This window comes from Vipera ursinii (assembly GCF_947247035.1).
Source record: "Vipera ursinii genome assembly, chromosome: 7".
Taxonomy (NCBI): Eukaryota; Metazoa; Chordata; class Lepidosauria; order Squamata; family Viperidae; genus Vipera; species Vipera ursinii.
The window spans coordinates 51600874-51623102 of record NC_139521.1 but is presented as its reverse complement, the minus strand read 5'-3'; the positions used below and the strand labels follow the sequence as shown (position 1 = coordinate 51623102).

The window sequence follows — 22229 nt, the reverse complement described above, 5'->3', positions numbered from 1 at the left end:
GTAAAAGATATGTGCTTCACATGAGGAGCTTAGCAAAATGCAGGCATCTATCACAGAAGGTTGAGTCCTGAATAACTGTAAGTAACATGTTCTTGTTCCAGTTGGGAGACACAGAGCACAATCCTGTTAATCACTGATAACACAGACTGTCAAATTCCCATAACCAGGAATCACTTTCCACAGGTTTTTAAGGATTCAACCTCATTTTATTGGCTTAGCTATTATTTCACTGTGCTTTGATGATAATCCTGAAGATACGCATTTTCATAATTAATTGTTATTAAAAAGTAGCATTATCAGCATATTGGTGGTACTGTAATGAGCATCAAAGCCCTTGATGCTTTTCATAGCACTGAAAACAAAATACTGCCTTGTGGCATTGCTAAACTTTCAAATGCAGAGATAGCGTCACCAGTGTTGCCTCTGTGATTATCCTTGCAAATAAGAAGATAGGAAAGCAACCAGTAATTCAGGGCAACTGCTCCCTTACAGAGATGGGCCAGGAGAATACATGCCTAAATGAACCCATACTTTCACCAGATGAGCGCATATAGAGAACAATCTTGAAGGTATCTCTATAGTAAAACTGAAAAAGGGTCCTTCAGATAGATTTATCTTAGGCATTTAAAGGGTTTTCAGTAGGGCTTAATTCAGTCATATGTTTGCAGCTATTGGGATTATGGATTGAATAATATGCTTTTAATTAACTTCAAATGTAAAGGCAGACCTTCATTTTTTTTTAGCAAAATTGAGAACACAAATAGCACGCTGATGAATATCTATGTACATATGTTTAAGTATTTTTTTTCTTCTTAAGAAAATGTAACTTTTAAAGTTAGCTGTAACACGATGCTCAGGCACAAAATATTGTTAACTAATATACTTTGCAATATTGCTTTTAAATGTCTGCATGCATTTGGTCTTTGTATGTTTTGGACGGCTTATGTTACAGGTTAAAGAGAGAAGTATAAACTATCATTGTACTTCACATCATATTCATGTAACCTTAACACCTTACTGTGAACATTATAAATGACTGTTTCTCCTTTAGGAAAAGACGTTAAGAATGATGTATGAAATTATATGTACTTTGCATGTCCTGTTTGTAATGATAAAGGTCATATAGTATCATTTACATAATCTCCAGCCAGGAATCAAATCTTGCAATACCTCGGTATAACATATACATTATTTGAGGTTTAAAACTCATTATTCATGAAAGTTAATTTTACAGTGGGTGTAAATGATCTATCTTACGGCTGCTTTTCTGATCATTCTATAAAAATAATATAGCAAAAAATGCACAAATACTAGGAAAACCAGCAAAGAATGATGCATTTCCTTGACTCTCTGTGTACTCGATTGGATCTTGATTGATGGCAATCATTTATCTTTGTCAAAAAGGAAGAAAAAAAATCAGACATTGAAATAAGAGTGCTATCAAACTTTCTACAATGGCAGGAAGATTCTATTAATGTGGCCTCAGAGTATTAACTGTCTCTGCTGGAAAATGATAAAGAATGTTAATTCTTTTCTTGATCATATGTAAGTGTAAAATGCATTATTGTGTCACTGCAGTAAGATTAAAAGTGGCATATTTCAAATTTATGATGTGCTAGTATCAAAAGTTAACATAAATTGGAAAAAAGTAGGAAAGAAAAAAGCTAAATGGAGTAAGTTTTCATGCTTCTGATTCCAATTTCTCAACAAAACAATAAATGTTCAACTACCAAAGTGTCGTAAAATCCTTAATGCTGCATTCCACTTGATATAGTAGCTTTGAAGCTACTTCAAAGACTATAAAGCAAGAACATAAAAAGATATAAAATAAACCTTTTTAAAGAAAGGTTTAAAAAGATCAGTATTTATCTTAAACATTTTAATTAACAAAACGGTGTAGAAAAAAAGTATTTTGTAATATGGCATATTTTAATGTCAAAAATGCATCATAATTTGAAGACATTTTCAGGAAGCGATGTAATCGCTAGAGTTAGAGAGGTTAACATCTCTCTATTTCATAACATGATATGGATTATTATCTATTGTATATCATTTTAGTTACCTAAATTTCTATAGTTAATAGAAACATAGGTAAAGCATATAGCTATTACAACTAAATGCATCCCATATTGGCAGCACTTTTTCCCCCTTTCAGATCTGCCTTGTCTTTGCAAATATACCACTACTGATATCAGGCAGGGTCAGTTTTCAGTGGACTATGGGGATTTTCCTCTTACATTTAATGAGATTTCAGTGAAACTGTTCAGAGCTTAACAGCTCTTTAAACAGTCACAGCTCTTATTATTTATCTTGCCCATCTTAGTTAAGTCTGGAGTGAAACAGAGATGTTAGTTTGCATTTGTTTTTCTTTTTGTCTTTTTTTTCTACATGTTTCTTTGTTTGCTTCTTTTCTTGCGGTAGCTTCAATCTGCAACACTGAAGTATAGTTGAGAAAAATACTTGTGGTTTATTATTTTTCTGCGAGCCTGGACTGCTACTTTAATCATATTCCTGACTTCTTTTAAGATCCTTAAAATATCTGATCACTTTGTCTCAATGAATAAGCTACCGTGTTCTATATAAGACCATGGAATCCTTTAGTGAGCATGAGAGCATTCACCAAATAAAAACATAATTTGTATATTTTCGTACAAAAAAAATAAATATAGAAAAATAAATTGCAATTTGAAGCCAAAACTAACATCTTAACTACTTGGGTACAGTGAAAATTCCATTTCAGAACATCCATTTTATAATGGTATTGGCAGCATAAGAACTTATATGAGTGGTATTTGAGAAGACCTCCAAGCATTTCCCACTAGAGCAAAGTTTTCTTGTCATTGTTGTCACTGAGTGGGAACAATCCATTTTCTTACCTAAGATAAGAGTGCATAGCCCCAGGAAACTTTCTGTATCTGCTAGAAAGAACTGACATTGTTATAGAATATTTTTGCACCCAATTTCTTTTATTCTATTGATTCTTACAATAGTTCTATACTTCACCTCTTATCTATCTAATAAACAAACATATGTAAGCCAAGATTTACTCATAGTATGTGAGAACCACAAGAGTTGTGTTTCTTCCTGCTGTTTCTAGCAGTCTCTGCCAGTCTGATGCTCAAAAAATGTGTGGACTTTAATAGCCAGAATTCTAAGCAACAGTCATGCCGGTGTGGCAGTTTTGGGAGCTGATACACACCTTGATGCAGCATCCAGCCTGGGAATTCTTCTGTCTAAATGTAGCCTTAGAAAATTGGAAATAGAATGCAGCTTGTCTGACATAATTTCCTCTGATGGCAAGAGTGGGGAGTTCATCACATAAACCACTTTAATGGCACAAATTGGATAGAATACAGAACTAATGAAGGTAATATGTCCTGTGAGTTTTGTAGAGATGTAGCATGCACAAATTGAACCATTCCATGTACTTCTATAGAGTGGAAAATTAGTTTCAGGCAAATGTAATTTTTTTAAACATAGATGTTCACACTTTGGGCAAAATTAAACAATAGGCATTTTGTAAGGTGTGAACTGCTATCTAATTTTAGAGAAGAATAAAAACATCAGTAGTGAGGAGCATTTAAGGAGGGTAGGTTTTGTCTAGTATTCTGATATGGGACAATGTGTTCATTCCAAGGGCTAGGGCTAGAATGGGATGTTGAAAAAAGAATTTGCCTAAATTTGCATAAATTGTCTGAGCTGATTTGCTAAGCAGACTATTTACTGAAATAAAGTTCTAAATTAGATCTTGTCCATCACATCCTATATCCTCTAAATGTCACTTGGTAAAATTGAGAGTGTTGTATGCTAAATTAGAAAAAAGGTTGGTCAGTTAATTTCATTTATAATAAAATATAACATTCCTTTTAGACATAGAACATTTGTACTGTTCAGAAATAATGCAGAAATAATACAATAATAATTGTACTGTTCAGAAATAATACAGAAATAATACAATCCATGCATAACTTGACTGCAATTTTCTAAACAAGTGGTCTACAAATAATAATAATAATAATAATAATAATAATAATAATAATAATAATAAACCTTTATTGTCAAAGTACAACATGTGTATATTGAGATTAGCTGAGCCTCCCCCCGTGCTCCCTCCCCCCAACACACAGTGACAACAAACCATCCTACCACACCATGTGAACCAACTACACCACACACCGGCCTCCCAAGTCAATTCTGTATAAGTTCACAGAGATTGTATCCCATTTAAAAGCCTAACAGCCCACGGATAAAAGCTGTTTTTCAGCCTGTTGGTATGGCTGGCTATACTCCTATATCTCCTACCCGATGGTAGGGGAGTAAAGAGATACCGTCCAGGGTGTGAGTCATCCCTGAGAATTTTCCTCACTCTTCCAAGGCAACGAGCCCTGGCGATGTCATCCAGTGGTGTCAGGGGACAGCCCACAATGTCTTGTGCTGTGCTCACTACCCTCTGTAATACTTTCCTGTCCGCGGCTGTTAGACCAGCATACCAAACCACAATACCATACGAGAGGACGCTCTCTATAGTAGACCAGTAAAAGAGGGTCATAAGCCGTTGTTCTACCCTGTTCTTCCGCAAGACCCTAAGAAAGTGAAGCCTCTGTTGGGCCTTTCTAGCCACCTGGGTTGTGTTAACTTTCCAGGTCAGATCTTCACAGAGGTAGACTCCCAGAAATTTAAAGGAAGAAACTCTCTCCACACAGTCCTCCCCGATGTAAAGTGGGGCAGGTTCCTCCTTTTTTCTCTGGATGTCTAACACCATCTCTTTCGTCTTGCTGATGTTGAGGTGCAAGTTGTTGTTACTACACCATATGGATAGTTTTTGTACCTCCACCCTGTATGCTGTCTCATCCCCACCTGTAATAAGACCCACCACAGTTGTATCATCTGCGAACTTGATTATCGCAGTGGATGGGTCAGATGATACACAAGATTGAATTGACAAAAGGGACTGTGTGCTGTTTGACTAATATAGCTGAAAATATAAATTACATCTCTGCTTCCAAATCAGAATTGTGTGATTGTGTACACAAACAATTATATGTTTTGAAAGAGCTTTGAAATCTCAAAACGGTGTTGCATTTCCTTGCCACTCAAAGTTTAAAAGCCAATCTCATGATCACTCCAAAAACATGACTAGCTGACAGTAACTCACTACTCTATTAGACTTGGCTTTTGCGATGTGCTCTATGTGACTTTAAAGATCACATGGAACTACAGTGGGGAATTGCCAGGGGAGGTATGGTGAACTAAAGACACAGAGTCAACAACCAGGGCAAAGACCAAGAAACCAGTGAGTAAATCAGTTCCTTAGAACCTCTTCTGATAAGGAGAGGGTAGGAAATCACCCACATGTTCTTTTCATAGTTTCTGTTCACAAAGAGGCAATAGGACTGTGGTTTTCCATGGGCTTAGGTGCCAGGAAATGACAGGAACAGTCATGTTGCTTGCAACCATAGCAGAGCCTTTAAAATTTCATTACGTTTACAAACCACACCTTGTAATCACTTTTGGAAATTGCTTATTAGCCATCTTAAAGCTAGTGGCTTTCAGCTAAATAGCTTTTAGCTATTAAGTTTGAAAACTCTTCATCAGCTAAGTTTATCTTCACTTCTGAAGAAAAGAAAAATTAATTATAAGAACTTAAAATTTTTGAAATAAAGTGCTAAATAGCATTTTGATCTAAGAAAGTTATACATTATAAGATCAGAAATATTAAAGAAAATCTTGGAAGAATGGAGCCAGAAATATTACCTGCAATATTGTCAGTAGTGATGTCTATGTATATAGATAGACTGTGTTTAAAGGATCTTAATGAAAGGACAGATGTAGAATAAATTTTATCTGACAAGCTAAAGTACCGAAAGTAGAACCACAAATGACAGGCCAAGATAATGATTTGGAAAAAGACGCTTTGGTGGCTATTCAAAAGTAACAGGCTGAAGTTTTAAAAATTAAAAGGGAAATACAAATAATAAGCCAAAATAATGACCTGGAAAATGTTTTCTTATTAGATCTATAAAAGAAGCTTTGTTTAAGCATTGGGGGGAAAAATCTGTGCAATACGATAATGAAGAATTGAAACAAAATCAAATCCTATAACACCATTTGATTGAATTGAAGATTATGTCTTTTAGAAATAATAGGAAGTAATATAAAACTGGCTTATTTGATGAAATTAAAATTTGTTATTTTGTCCAAAATTCTAACAAACTTTTGTGGAGTTTTTGCTGCCTTGAGGATTGAAAGTTGATGTTTATGGATTTGCTTATAGATAGGCAATGGGAATATGGGATAAAAAGGTATCTGTTTAACTAATAGGTGGTAAAGAGTTATTAAATTGGTTTATACTTATTTTGAAGAAGGTTGGAAATCACTTTATATATTTCTTTTCTTTTTCCATATTCTTCCTTTTCTTTTTCTTTTTTCCTGCATTTTCTATTTTTTCATTGTCTTCCATGTTTAGTTTATATTAATTTTATGATCATAACCTTATTATCAAAATATTAATAAAAACCATATATAAAAAAGAAACTTCAGCAGATACAAAATGCAACAACCAATCTTCTAACTAGCACTAGATGCCATGAGCATATTACATCTGTGCTTTGGACCTTTCATTGGTTTCCAATACATTTCTGAGTGTAAGTTAGACTATAAAGCCGTGGTGGCACACGCAGTCTAGTCCCAGTCCTAGGCCTTCAGCTGGGTTTTATAAAACCTTTTTGCTTTAGGCCTCCGCTGCCATATGGGGGGAAAAAAGGTTCAGTTTCAACTTCTTGCAGGGAAAAAAAGATCTTGCAAAGTTGGAATTGACTAATTGAACTTTTTAGTCCCACCCACTCTGCCATTTCCACCACAGCCACGCCCACCCAATAGGCCACACACCCCAAGCACCCAACGATACATAAGTGGGTTTTGGGTTGCAGTTTGGGCACTCAGTTTCTAAAAGGTTTGCCATCACCATCCGTTCATTTAGGAATGGAATGGAGTGAGATTATTATATAATACACACACATACACATACACAGAGACTGAGGCAATGGCTAAAATCTTGTAAAGTTTTTACATTTATTTATTTATTTATTTATTTATTTATTTATTTATTTATTTATTTATTTATTTATTTATTTATTTATTTATGGGACTTATATGCCGCCCTATCTCCCGAAGGACTCAGGGTGGCTAACAACAATAAAAACAACAATACAAAAGTTAAAAGAAATTAAATAAACAGCCCCAATAAATAAGTTAAACTAAACAATTAAAAATTAAAAAAACATTTTAAAAAACCCTGTCGTCAGTCCAGGTCAGCCTGATGAAAAAGGAAAGTTTTAAGGCCGCGGCGAAAGGACCGGAGATCCGGGGCCATCCGGAGCTCAAGGGGGAGTTGGTTCCACAGGGCTGGTGCTCCGACAGAGAAGGCCCTCCCCCTGGGGGTCGCCAGCCGACATTGTCTAGCCGACGGCACCCTGAGGAGGCCCTCTCTGTGTGAGCGCACTGGGCGATGGGAAGTCGTTCCTGGCAGCAGACGGTCCTGCAAATATCCCGGGCCTAGGCCATGTAGGGCTTTAAAGGTAAGTACCAGCACCTTAAGTCTTTTAGCAGACAAATTAGTAAGTTGACATTTAAGCAGAATATTTAGGAGTTTAATACAGGAACTGGCAACTCCATTGCTAAGTGCTATGATCATTAAGTAGAAAATCATGTATCCATGATTTTATGATGGCATTTCTCAATCAGTTGTTAAATGAGACACCACATGATTGCAACTTGTGATTTTAGTTCTGCATTCTCCATTAACTCTGCTTGTCAGAAGCCAGTTGTGAAAAACACAAATGGTGACTTTGGGATGTTGCAGTGGTTGTAAATGAGCACCAGTTCTGAAATGTCATATGGTAGTTCTAAACTGTTAGCTCTGAGTTTTTTAATGACTTGTTTTTAGTAATTCCTCTTGTCTAAATGCCCTTACCTCTGTATTCAAGGGGACAGTTCCATCCACCCATTTTTGCTTCAACAGCTTGCCATTTTAGGTACTCAGTACTATGAGCACCTGCAATTCTTTTTTTTAACCAATGCTGAAAATTAAAGTCATGTAGCTGGAAAGGGTGCATAACCTGAAATTACTGTTGGATAGAAGTATCTGAGGATACCATTCCTAGAGGAAGGGAAATATATTCACGAGAAGGATTTATCTTCAGTTTCCTGGCTCTCTGTGCAGTGCATTTCTAATGGACCATCACTGGCATAACCCCACATAACAATATTACTCTAACATGTATGCTTGTTAATGACACTTATTTTATTGTCTTTAAACAAAGCTAAGGATAATACATAGATAACATTATTACATGCTCATCACAAGTGTATTTGTTTTGAGGATAATTGATAGTTTCAATTTCTAGACATGTCAGTCAGGCACTTTCCTCGATGGTATAAAACTCACATTCATGACCAGGCATAAGCAAACATTTTACCTGCATGATGTATTTAACCTCCAGCCCAGGAAACAAGAGATGTTTTTCTTTGAACAGGCATCTTGTGAAATGAGCTCCAGACTAGTCTCCTGTTTTCATTATAGCATGTGGTTTATTAAGGCTACTGGTCTGAACTTTCAGTTTTGCAGAATTGCCTTTCGCATATATAAGTTTTAGTTTGCTTTTTAAATTAATCCTGCAATAGGGATTGTTGCATTGCACTAATTCATTTTAGGAATGTCATTCCATGAAATATTAGTTTTGTCTTGGTCACTGGTTATTCCTCTAAAATCTTAGATTACTTCTTGAGCATTTTTATGCCTCGAAATAAAAGATGTTCTACACTTTTTGTGTAGAGGAAAATAGCATTTTGTTATTTTTGCTTATAAATACTTTTCCTTTTTTGTAAAATTGTAGCCATGGTCCTTTCCTTTCTGCTGATAATAAAAACCAGTTTCACAAGAAACTGGTAATGTGGTGCTGTGCCAAACAGAGGTGCTGCTGATAAAAACCAGTATGAAAATGCTAGAATTTCGTAAACATAGGAACGGAACAAATAAAAATGTAATGATAAGTAATTATATTGGTTTATTTGTCCAACATGAGATTTCCTGTTTGCTTATATATTTAGTCATGATAATTTTGGGGTGGTTATCTTGGGAATGTTTCTCATTGCCCCTCCTCTCTGAGAAAATAACTTTTTAATTGCACTGTTTACCTGACTCCCTATACCAGGCATATCAAACTGCCGGCCTACAGGTCGGATGCGTCATGCCGAAACCGTGCCCACCCCATTGCCAGCAATGGGGAAAAATTCGTAAGACGTCGTGCGATGTCACCTGATGTCACGAGTTTGACATGCCTGCCCTATACTGTGTATTTGGGGTATCAAAATCTCTATTCTTATTTCTATGTCTAGAAATATCTCATCTACAGTATATCTATACTTTTGCAGTGCCTTTTATATATTTCCAGTTCCTTTAATATGCTATTTTGTGATTATATGTAATTTTTGTAATTTTAACTGTCCTAAAGCATAAATTAATTTCATTAAGAGTAGAAAAAGCTGACTGCTTGACCTTAATAATTTAACATGTTTGAGCAATATTGTAGTACAGTGTATTATTTGTGCTGATTGCCATACTGATTAATAGACTCCATTATATAATTCCCCAGAAGATGAGGAACAATTTGTGATTTCAGACTCCTATCTGAGTTGATATTTGATAATAATTTTAACAGATAAGTGAAGAAAGGCAGAATGATGAAGTATCCATCCAGGTTTCATGACTATCAAATACATGCACACAGAGGCAGTAGTAATCTGCCTTTTTTCATAGTTGCTGTGGCAAATTTTAAATTATTAATCACAAATGTAGCTTTTTAATGCATATTCCTGCCCTTAATAAATCCTACAAAATAAGTTACAAGCTAGTCTTGAAGATTTTGTTTTAAATTTGTGAAATAAATATATTATAGATAGTAAAAATGTATGTGTTTCATTTACCACCAATGCAGATAATTTACAGAGTAATGAGAATTACTATCAGGAAAAAGTAAATAAGATTTTTTTTAAAATTAAGATTGTGTTGCATGAATATTAGGTTTCATAGCATGGACTTTCAACATTTAGGCTTACAAGAGCAGAAGTTTGTAAATTTTCATTTACTGTCAAAAAATAAACTTATATTTCTGGAGATTAAATAAGAAGATCAATGGTATTGTGAGTCTGTATTCATTTACAATCAGTAAATTAATCAGAGCTATTTATTTTTCAAAGACATATGTGCAATGATTACTACCTCATGAAATGATAATATAGAAAGTAATTTTTGCTTACATTCTTACAGTAGCTATTTCTTTATAAATAATATTTGTAATGGGGAATGTAGATGTTGGCAGTATATCTCAGTGTTATTCTGCAGGCTTTTATTATTTTACATATTTATTTGTATCTTAGATATGAATACATACTTGAATTGCCATTTTTAATGGATAATGTACAGTTTTATAGCACACTTTTTCATGATAGGAATTGGCATTTATATATGCCCATATTAAAAAGATCTATGCATATTTGAATAATACAATACGGAAAATAACAAATGTTGTAGAACCTTTTTATAAATGTAAATTTTAAGATGTATTCTTTCAGTATTCTCACCATAACATGAAGTTCTTAATTAAATGCAAAAATCTAGCTACATAAAAACAGAAACCAAATCTGATTTGCTTGAGAATAAACTGTTATTTCACTCTCCTGGAATAGTTTATTTAAAAGCAGGAAAAGGAAACAAAAAAGGATTTTTTTTTTACATTCTATGCCTCAGGGGCTAAAAGTAATGAATATTTTAAAAGATTATTTTAATTAAATTCCTGCAGATCTAAATAGAGTAATATTTTATTATCACATACATAATCATGTAACAGAAGTATTCATTAAAGTTAACACTTTCTCAGCCAAGAACTCATGATAAGATTTAGTGACCTTGTACAAAAAGGCACAAATTAGGAAGAAAAATGAAGGGGGACAGACTTTGATTAATATAGGTAATGCTATACCATATTTATAATAGCTTTTCCCTATTCTGGTTTATAAATGCAGTCACTGAGAAAGGTGCCCTGCTGAGGCTGAAATGAGGCTGAAATCGGAGCACATGCCACTAGAGTGTGGGGAAAGTGATCACACTGTCAGCAATTCATTTCAAAATGATGTATTTAGTGCTCATTTCACCTTCTAAGAAAGAAAGGAAAAGGAGTTTCTCAGACTGGAAGGTGATACTGTTATTTTCAAGGACATATCTAACTTAAAGATTGTAGAAAGGGTTTAGGGTGCTGTTTTTAAAAAAGGAAAAGGAAAAGAGCAAACAAGGAAAGCTTTATGCAGAAATTCAGTGCTACCATGCTGTTTGGTAATTGCTAACATATGTGGCTTCTCTATTTCATTGTAGTCGTCCTCGTGAGTTCTGGCGCCTTGACTACTGGGAAGATGACTTGCGGCGCCGGCGACGATTTGTGCGTAACCCCCTTGGATCGACACATCCTGAAGCGACCTTAAAAGCTGCCATAGACCACGGTCAGTGTAAAATCTACTCACTGTCAATAGCTTCAGGTCTCTATGGCAATGGAGATAGAGAACTTGATTGCTCTAAGACAGTATGAACTGTCACATTTGAAGTTCTCTTCTTTGCATTTCAGACCTGAGGATTTCAAGACCTAATTAGTCATTATCTCTTAGCAGCATCTGCCCTGGAAAAATCCTTTAGGTAGCGGGTTGAGTATGCCAGAGATTTGAGACAAAGGTTTAAGATTCTCTTATCCCTTAAGGTTTAATAAGGTTTTGTGACAATTTTTTTTTGTATTTTTGAAGTTGCAGCAATATAAACATGACATATTTTTCTGTGAGAAATCCCCACTGATTATTTTAATTAACTGAGTCAAATGATATTCACAGGAGCTCTGTTTTAATTTTTCTGCATTATAAAAGCCAGAGTAAAAGCTATTCTCAAAATAGGAGAAGTAAATTACAGAAAAATAGATAGCTACCTAGATAAGGTAGATGGCAGGTAAGTAGACAGAACAACAAACAACATGGGCCAAGGATCTTAACCTCTTGTACTTATTGTTAAAGTGTCATTTCTGAAAGAAAATGTCTCCAATATGTTAGAAGCTATAATGCCAAACGTGATAGAAGTAAATAGAGAAGAATCATTAGTACAATCTTAACCTATAATAGTATTGATCATCTCATATTTTGCTAAAGGAGGTGAAAAATCAGATATAGCATCAATTGGGCCCTTTCTGCTTTGGGATTGATACATCGTTGTACTGTACATATACACAGATTTCAAGAGTGTAAATTGTCCTTGATAGTTATATTTAGTAAAGTTTGATGCTATCATTCGCATTATTTTTCAGAATGCAGTAATGAAGTAGAGCATTAGTTTATTTTTTGTTTATTTATCAGAATATTCTGATAAGAATTCAGTGGTTATATTTTTATTTTGTATATATATTTTATTAAGTTTTAAATTATGATGCATTAGTGTAATAACAGAGATCTAACTAAATGAAAAGTATTAAGATGTTCTAAACCATATAGCAGTTTGTGCTTAATTTTAAACCTAATATTTAACTACTAATTGTGTAATAACACACGGTGAATACTCTAGCAGTATCATTTGTGGTAGATACATTTTTCAGTTTCTGTGTGTGTGTGTGTGTGTGTGTGTGTGTGTGTGTGTATGCAGAGCAGTGGTTTTAGTATTACAGAACTGTAATAGGCTGTATGATATGCATTTTTCACTGTAATGATTGTGAAAAAGTCAAGCAAATACAAAAATGAAAATACATTTACATAACTAATTATATAGGTGATTGCATTAAATGTTATTTGGAAAGGCTTTTGTGCTACACTACTGTCTTCTCAAATACCATACTCACAATGAATACAGTTTTTTTGAGTTTAAGAAAATAAAGAATACTGTTAATTCAGATATTTTTAAATCCAATTCTACTTCAATCCTCTACTTGCAAGTAGAATATAGCAAACTATTGAAATAAACCTGATTTATTGAATTAATGTGTATACAATAGAAGCATTGGTCTATTGTTTCTAGACTATATGCACTTATGTCACTACAGACATTAATGCCAAAAAGGCATACTTTCTAAGATGGTTTGACTTGTTATTGCAGACAACACCTGATGGAATTAATAATTATTGTGTAGTTTTAGATAGGTTAGGTTTGTGAAAATATATTAACTAATTAATTGGTAAAACATTCCAACCCTTTTAAAAGTAAAACCTCTCTGTCTCTATATTCAGTATACACACATATACTCACATACTTAAGCATCACATACTTGCTCAAAGTAAAAGTGCCTTAAAATTGATTCACAAAACAATTTCTGTGTTTTGTATCCGCAACTGAACAGATATCAGGTGATTGTGCATGAATATGTTTTTTCAGCTGTTTCCATTACTGTGCTGTTCAAGACCCTTCTATAACACAAATTAAGGCTGTGGATTGCTTCACCTTCAGAGAGAAAAAGGTGCTTTGGAGCGTGCAGAGATTCAAATGAAACAGCTGCCTCCTGTTCCTTAAATCAAATGCATCTTTTCTTAGGATTGTGTGGCTGCCTACTACTATTCCACAACTGGCAAAAGGCACAGCTGAATACTGGACAGATACTCTGCTTATGCCCTCCACATGCTTGAACCACTTTTTTTTTTTTGCTTTTGCCACTGAAGCAATGTATAGTCTTAATTCAGTCTAATGCTTACTAATGAAAATAGTTTGGATAGCAAAACTAAATAGGAAATAGAAAGGAAACTGAAATGAACACCTAGTCTTTGTAAATTGTATTTAAGCTAGTATATAAGCATACATTAACTTCAGGATGGCAGGTATATTTGGCCTTTGAATGGCATGGCAGAGGTGACACATAAAAAGGAAACCAAGGCAAAGGCTAAATTAATTTAAATGTATAGTTAACAAAGTTCTACATGAATTAGAATTTTGTAAGAAGCATCAAATCTTTTTACCCTTCAGTATATCACAAGTTCTCAATGAAATTATTATTTTGTTCTATGGTTTCTTTAATTGCAGAATATTCTGTTTTAAGGTCTACAGTCTTCTACAATTCCTTTTGGTCAAAGCAATTGTATTCAGGCTTGCTTATTTTCCACAGTGCAGTTTATTGCTTTAATTCTAAATACATCAGCTATAGTAATTGTGGATTGTATATGCTTTATACATGACTTCTGGAAGAAATATTCTCTTTGTTATATTCATAAATTTATTTTTCACAACCATTGTAATGCTTGTTAATTTCTGCTGTCTTTTAGATGTTCAGTTTGTTTGTTTTTTTAAAAAAGATTAATGAAAATAAGTTGTAATTGCCTGTGCAATAGAAGATTTGCTAGGTTCCTCCCTTCAGGAATGCAGTTTATTAAATATTGTTGTTGGAAGAAGTGGAAGAGGTACAGAAACAATCAGACTTAGTAGACTAAGGCCAGAGAGCAAAAATCATGTCCTTCTTTAGCCTCACTTCTGTATTCCACTAGCCATCTCTTCAAGGAATTGACTTGATTTGAAGGAGAGCCTCTGGTATAGAGGTGGCAGAGTAAATACCTTAAGACTAATGTTCTCTGTTCAGACAATCAATATCAATGCAATGACTATTCTCTGGGCTACTTTCTACTTAAAAACATTTTTTAAAAAAATTCTGACAATTTAATTGCCCTTCCCAAGCACACATTAACTTGCCTCTGAAAAAGGACTGTAGGAGATTTTTCAAAGAGTGAAGTTCCAAATGGCTATTTGTAAAGGGCTTTATTTATGTCTTGAATAGAGATTGCTTTCCATTGGACCTGTTTTAAACTCAGTTGTTGGAATTGCTCCTATCATTAAAAAAACACTTATATAAAATGTATCCTTTGTGAACAGATACATTTTAATTAATCTTCAGAAATGTTCCTCACAAACAGATGTAATAAATTATTTACACTGAATCTCTTATCTTCCATTTTAAATGGCTTTTTCATATGGGTTATAAAGACTTTACTGGGTATAATGAGTAATCCTACCTTTATTATTTCTTAGGAAGCATATTCTTTTCATGGACGAATAAAAACAAAAAATCATATTTTAGTCATCAACTTTGAGAGTATTTTAAAAAGAATTTACAGAAAGCCTAAAGAAGTTTCAAATTTATTAAGAAATATTTATTTATTATTTGGATTTATATACCGCCCATTTCCCGAAGGACTCAGGGCAGTTTACAGGGCAATTAAAACAATACAATATACAAAGTTAAAATAGAATTAAATTAAATAGCCCCGAAAATGAAAAACTAAAAACCCAAACCCTCAGTCCAGGCCGGCAAGCTCGAATAGCCAGGTTTTTAGGTCCCGGCGAAACGAGCGAAGGTCGGGGACCATCCGGAGTTCCACAGGCAGCTGATTCCAAAGGACAGGCGCGCCCACCGAGAATGCCCTCCCCCTGGGGGCCGCCAGCCGGCACTCCCTGACCATCGGCACCCTGAGGAGGCCCTCCCTGTGGGAGCGCACAGGACAATGGGAAGTTGATGCTGGCAGCAGGTACTCCCAAAGAAAATCCGGATATGCTAGAACAGCTTATAAATTAATTCATTAACATTAGAAATGAATTTATTAATATGAAATCTTAATATGTAATGTTTTTCAACTGTGTAAAATTAAAAAAGTTTTGTAAAACTAAGCATTACAACTTACATCTAGAAAAGGAGAAAAAAATGAGTTCACCAAAAAATATTCCATACCAGATTATCAAAAAACACTAAGTCAAGATAAGTATGTAGAAAATAATAGTTCAAATAATCCTCCTACTGTGACCTCATTTGATCTATTGGAGCAATTATTGAGATGGTCAATTATTCAGGGTACCAGCAGGACAACATATTTGGCAAAGTATAGAGGGATATTCAATCAGATATTGTGAATCCAGAAATTTTATGAAAGTTTTGATTTGGACCAATTTAAGAGCCATAAATTATTCTAACTTTATATTATTCAAAAGAATGAATAGCAGTATTTAAGCTATTCATATAAAACAAATTGCAAATATGAACTTGACGCAACTTCATCCCACAATTTCATAGAAATTCAGCAAGATGATAGGTAAAAACAAATTCAATGTCGAGCATCATGTTTACAAACAATCAACATTTGGCGGTGTGTGTGTGCATCAGGGGAGGAAATTTAAAATACAGTTCTTGGCCTATTATATTTTTATGGAGGAGCTGCATTTGCATTCTGCCCAGTCAGAGTTTCTGGAATTTATCATCAAGTCATAGGTTTATGTAGAAAAGTTCCATTGTTAATGAGATGAGTTACCATCTCTGCTTTTCCATTTATGTGGGCACATTCAAAGCCTTGACCTTCAATCTTCCCTTGGAGAGATGAGTCATGGAGAGATGAGAGAGAAGAGATGAGGATAAAATATTGGCTAGCATCAGAAGACAGTGAGATACAGAAGAATCAAGAAGGTCAATACTCCTTTAAACTTAGTTTAATTCATAGACACAGAAACAACAACAATACTTATTTGCTTGTTTTGGTGGCACAATCTAATATTTCTCATTTTACAAAATAGTTGCTTTTAAATTATAATTATGAAGTGTTAAGTAGGAAATAATTTAATGTTCAAGTTCTTCCTCACTGTTTTAGAATGCTTAGCAGCACTGATGCCTCAAAAAGGTATTTGACATTAATAAAATTAAATGTTGAGCAAATTCACATGTTCTTCTCTGAGTAGCAATAAAAATTCAAACAGGATGATATGATAAATACTAAATATCAGGGCTGACTATTATGAATAGATGAATATATTCTTAGGGGAAAAAAGTAAACAGACGAAAAACCCCATTTTTTTGCAAGGAAATGACATTTCATGACTTCATCTTTCTTATTTGTTAATTATTTTATAATATTATATTAATAATGTTATTAAAGCTTTTAAAAGCTAATTTTATAAGCAGTGAGCTCAGGAGTCCACAAGTTCACTCTGGAATGAGCTTTGTTCAGCAGCTCCATAGGCAGAATCCCATATGAGCAACTTAACTCTACTTCCCACCAGATGTCAGTCATGTGCTCATCTGTCACTATTTTCCTATCTTAACTGCCAGAATTAATTTCCACAATTATGTCAGCAGGTGAAAGAGCTGTCAGTCAGTGACCATTTTGGCCTATAAATCAGCTAGTCACCACTTTACTCTCTTGAGCTAACTTGCAGACTGAGATGTAAGGGTTCAAAACAATGCAATTATTAGTGTATTTCAGTAGAACTTCCAAAAGTTCTCTCTCTCTCTCTCTCTCTCTCTCTCTCTCTCTCTCTCTCTCTCTCTCTCTCTCTCTCTCTCTCTCTCTCTCTCTCTCTCTCTCTCTCTCTCTCTCTCTCTCTCTCTCCCCCCCTCCTTCCTCTCCCATTTATATATAAAGCAGTTTCAAAGTATTGCTAGTAAAACGTTCAGACAAAACTGTCAGATAACAGAAATGATTGGCCAGCAATATGATTACGTCAACAGGATAGTTTGTTCTATAGAAAGCATATGGCATAACCTAAAAGAATAGCTGTGTAATCTCATGTCTTAATCACATAAACATTTATGTTTTCAAGTCTGCTGATTATGACCTGTGGTTTTAATTCCTTGGAGCACAAATTAGGACCTTGGTATGTGCTGTTAAATTGCAAATATTGTGGCTTGAAACCAGAGTTGCTTTTTGTTAAAGGAAGGACAGTTTCCTGGAACTTCTGTATTCCTCTTCATCATATTCAGCTCCTTAATCCCAGAATCAGAATTTCTTGGCATTAGTGCGTTTTAAAGGTATGGGTGGGAAATACTTGTTTCACGAAAGTGAAGTTTTTTGTATTTGAGTTAGTTACTCAAAGACATTAATTTTTAAAAAATGTAATTGTAAGGTATTAGAAAAAGGCAGTCCTTCTGTTTAATTAAAGAATGATTTTTCACCTAATTTTCTTGAAGGCAAAGTTAATTTTGATGCATATTTGACTATTGAGGTGGCTTTGAATGTATTCTAATATGTTTACATATGCTGATTTATTAACTATCAGCCATACACCAAAACTGCATCAAAATTATGAAATAATTTTAAAAGAAAAGCAAGTAAACACAGTCCTTCATGACCAGTATATGTATCAGAGATCAAATTTATAGTACATAAATTACTAGTAAGGATTATTATGGCAAACACAATATACATAGTGTTTTATAAAAGAAATAAGGGCAAAACAGTCTGACTACATGATAAAATAAAGAAAAAGAATCCTAAAGTTATTTCATCATAGAGTATCTCTACCAGCTTCTGATGGCCATTGCTACATCTAAAAAAATTGCAACCATAATAGATGTTTCAGTAAACTGGTTTCACAATATCTGATCTATAATTGCTGATTGAAATAGGTGGAAGAGGATGCTGACAAATGGTGCAATAAGCTCAAGATATCAAGAATGATTATATTTTTTTTTCAACTTTATTTGTCTTCTGTTCAATTGTGTTGAATTCTCAAGAGACTGCCTGGACAAGTCCCTGCAGTTTTTTGGGGGAAGGTTTTTCAGGAGTGGTTTGTCATTGCTTCCTTCCTAGGGCAGAGAGAGACTGATTGGCTCAAGGTAACCCAGCTGGCTTTGGGCCCAAGGCGGGTTTATAGCTCACAGTCTCCCAGGTTCTAAATTGATGCATTAACTACTATACAAAACTGGTTCTGATTAATAATATAATACTTATTAACAAGAATGTTGTAGATTCAACTTCAATGCCTGAGAACATTCTGAAGGATAAGGTAAGGAATATTACTATATCTGTCTGTTGTCTTCATTGAAGTGACAGGTTGTCAGTTTGCGCCAGCACCAGGGCTTTTTTTGTCATAGAACGCTCAGAATGGAGTTCCGGCACCTTTTTTTGGATGGAACCTTGTAGGGTAGGCAAGGCAGGTTGTATGACATGTGTGAGTTCTGGCACCTTTTTCTTTTACAAAAAAAGCACTGGTCAGCACAAATGCTTTCTATGTGGAAAATAAAGGGTATTGTAAAAAATATTCTGATATAGCTGAGAGAGCATCTGCAAGCGTTCAGTAATGATGATGGGACATATTTAATCTATATTTGGACATTTAGGATATTAAGCTTTGTCATGGCTTTTTATTGACACAAAAGACATGAAGTAGTCCCAGTAAGGTAAACCAGAATCTGTTTTTCCCACCAACAGAAAAGCAGAGCAATTTGAGAAAATGGGCTGGGTGATTCCTCCTCCTAAAACTTTTTTTTTCAACCAGATTTTAAATCGGCAGACTTTCAAGTGGGTCTCAATAGAGTCCCAGAGGAGTTCCAGTCGGAGAAGTGCATTTTTGTTTGAACAGAAGCTTCACTTATTGAAGGGTCCAGTTATTCAGAGATTTATATGATGATGTCATCAGCATGAAGATAACATTCAATTCTATCTCATCCTTTCAAATGAGTAAGGATAACTATTTTCAGCTTCTGGAAGCAATGTTATGCAGGATCCTGACAAACAAACCAAACCATGGTAACTATAGATAAAACAGAAATACTGTGGATAGGCACTATTTGGACTGAGTAAACAAGGTTTTAGTTAAGGTAGAACATTTTCTGCAAGAATGGGCATGTAGCTTTGAAGAGCATGATTCCAACTTGTCACTAAAGACGTATACCGTATGACTTCACTGGCATGCTCAGCTTCCTAAACTGGACTGAGATAAAATGTTTTGATTAATCCATGCCATCATAGGTAAACAGTGGGATTACTGCTGATTGTTATGCTACTTTTGAAGACAATCCATAGCTGCAACTGATGTTCAGTTGTTAATCAGGGCAGCTAAATAGGATCATGGTAGTGATTGCTTGTGTACTACTGAGTTTATTTTAAGGGATTGGCATCAAGCCAAATACATTTTAGAAAATCTACTTTTTCAGTGCATCTTGACTCTTGAGTCATGAGATCAGCTGGGAGAAGGTCTGTCATAGGATTGCTCATAATAGGATGGCCCAGAGTGGAGGTTATAAAGTATGTTGCAACTGTGAACATCTTTCCCAAGGAAAGTATGGTTGATACCGTATGCTTTTTGCAGATAACAGCTGAGCCAGGCATTTGTAGACGCAAACTGCTTTTAAGTGAATAACTGAATTATATTTTATAGTCTTGTTTTGCAATAGTTGGTTTTACCTCATCTTTGAAATTCTTATTATATACCACTCTGGCCTTCTTTGAGCAGAATAACAACAGTAATCACATGAGTGATTGTGTAGGTAACATAATTTCATCTTATAAATGCACCCACAATAATATACTTACAAAATGAGGGGTTTTTGGAAGTTTAATAGGTAAGTAGGCTATATTTTAGACTTAATACCTATTGATTTTTGCCTTGAGTTGTTACTGCCACTTTACACAGTTACCCATGATCGTGGAAAAGCCAAAATGGTCGTATAGTTGGGTAAAGTACAAGAAGTAATGTTTTAGCCACATAAAAATTGTAAGCATAGGTAATATATAAATCCTTATTCAGGCATTTTTCAATAATGTTTTAAACCTCATTACTATAGGCAAGTGATTATCAAATCTTCTGTTGATATCTGTTAAGTGGCAAAAAATATTTTTTTAAAAGCAAGTGTAGACAAGTTTACTAGAATTATTCTTGGAAAGGGTGGCATCCATTTTGATTTCCTATCTTAACAAGTGTGAAAGGAGTTCAACTTTTAAGTAAGACTGTTAGTCTGAGACAAAGTTTTATAAGCCACAAAATAGTGTCAAGTTACAGATAGCATGTTAAAATTTACAAACATATTTGCTATCTGCCTTATTTTTATTTTTTGCTGTCATTTTATTTTTTAAAAAGATTCCTAGAAAGCAACTTGACCACTGAGAATTAAATATTAGTGCATGTGTATTTTACTAACTTAAAATCCTCAAGGGAGAGTTAATTACAGGAAAACCTCTCTAAATATCAGCTGCATATTTTCCATGACAAGGGGTTTTCAACTCTCACTGAATAAGTCCAGAAGTAAGAGTGTTGTTTACTTATATCCACAAATATATTTAAAAGGAAAAGGAAAAAATAAATTCTTTTCCTGCTTTCATGGTTGCTACTGGTAAACATATTTGCAAATACATTTTAAAGAATCTGGATTCAGAAAAAAACATGGAATATATTAAAAAGAGGCTACATTTTAAATTGAACTTAGAATTTGAAAAGCTAAAACACAGAATCTAAATTGATTTATGTATTGTGTTAATAGTTTCATTTGAAATTTCTGTTCACATCCTTACAGACACAATTAAGCTTATATATGGCCACGAGGGATTGCCTTCCTCTGTAAATATTTGCAGATTAAAGGTTTTTAAAAATAATTCCTTGGAACCTTAAACTGTGTATGGCTGTGATCAAAACGCAATCAGCTTTGGGTAGAAGCTGGCTGGTCAGGATATGTTTGACATATGTTTCCAAAGAAGATGGAGGCCAGTATATGGCTTCTTCTACAACACAAGCTAAAATGATCTATACATTTTCAACTCTTTTCTATATTAGAAATCCAGATAAGTTTCATGTATTCTGCAGGTATATCACAGCAGGTAATATAGAAGTAGTGAATTGCTGCCTCCTATCTGTTTCCTGTTGTCAGCTTTAAATGCAAAGAAAATGTATTTAAAGATGGAACAATAGCAGTGCTGAGAACAAAATCAAGAGTAATTTATCATTCATTTATTACAGTTACAGAAATTAAATCATTTTATACATTTTAAAGTAGAATTATTAGAACAGACGGCTTTGTCTTAATATTAGCCTTTACTTTTTTTGGGGGGGAAACCTGGTAATTCTTGAATTTTGTGATACTGGAGTAAGAAAGTTAGTCCTCCTGGACTTTTCCAGATGTATTTGATCCCCATCCTCATGATTCCCAGGCAGCATGGCTTTTATGAGAGTTATGGGAACTGACATCCAACCTATCTGAAGGTCAACAGGTCAGAGAAAGATGGTATAAAGGCATTTCAGCGCTGGCATATTTAGACTAAAGTCCCATTCAATTCATTTCAGTAGCCTCATTCCCTAAGCAGCTGTGTTTTAGCGCAACTTTAAGAATGAACCGGGTTGCAGCCTAACTTTTATCACATCTTTTCTCCTCGAGTCCGTGCAGCATTAAAAATAATGCAGATTTTCTCCTGACACTCAT

General features: G+C 34.5%; 1 protein-coding gene across 2 annotated transcripts in view; it reads left to right on the top strand.

Moving 5' to 3' along the window:
• LRBA (LPS responsive beige-like anchor protein) overlaps positions 1 to 22229 on the top strand; it is a 370314-nt gene that overhangs the window by 170617 nt on the left and 177468 nt on the right. For both annotated transcript variants that reach the window (XM_083367801.1, XM_083367800.1), the window contains exon 38: positions 11429 to 11553. In XM_083367801.1, the coding sequence (XP_083223927.1) occupies positions 11429 to 11553 (125 nt within the window). The remainder of the gene's footprint in view (positions 1 to 11428; positions 11554 to 22229) is intronic.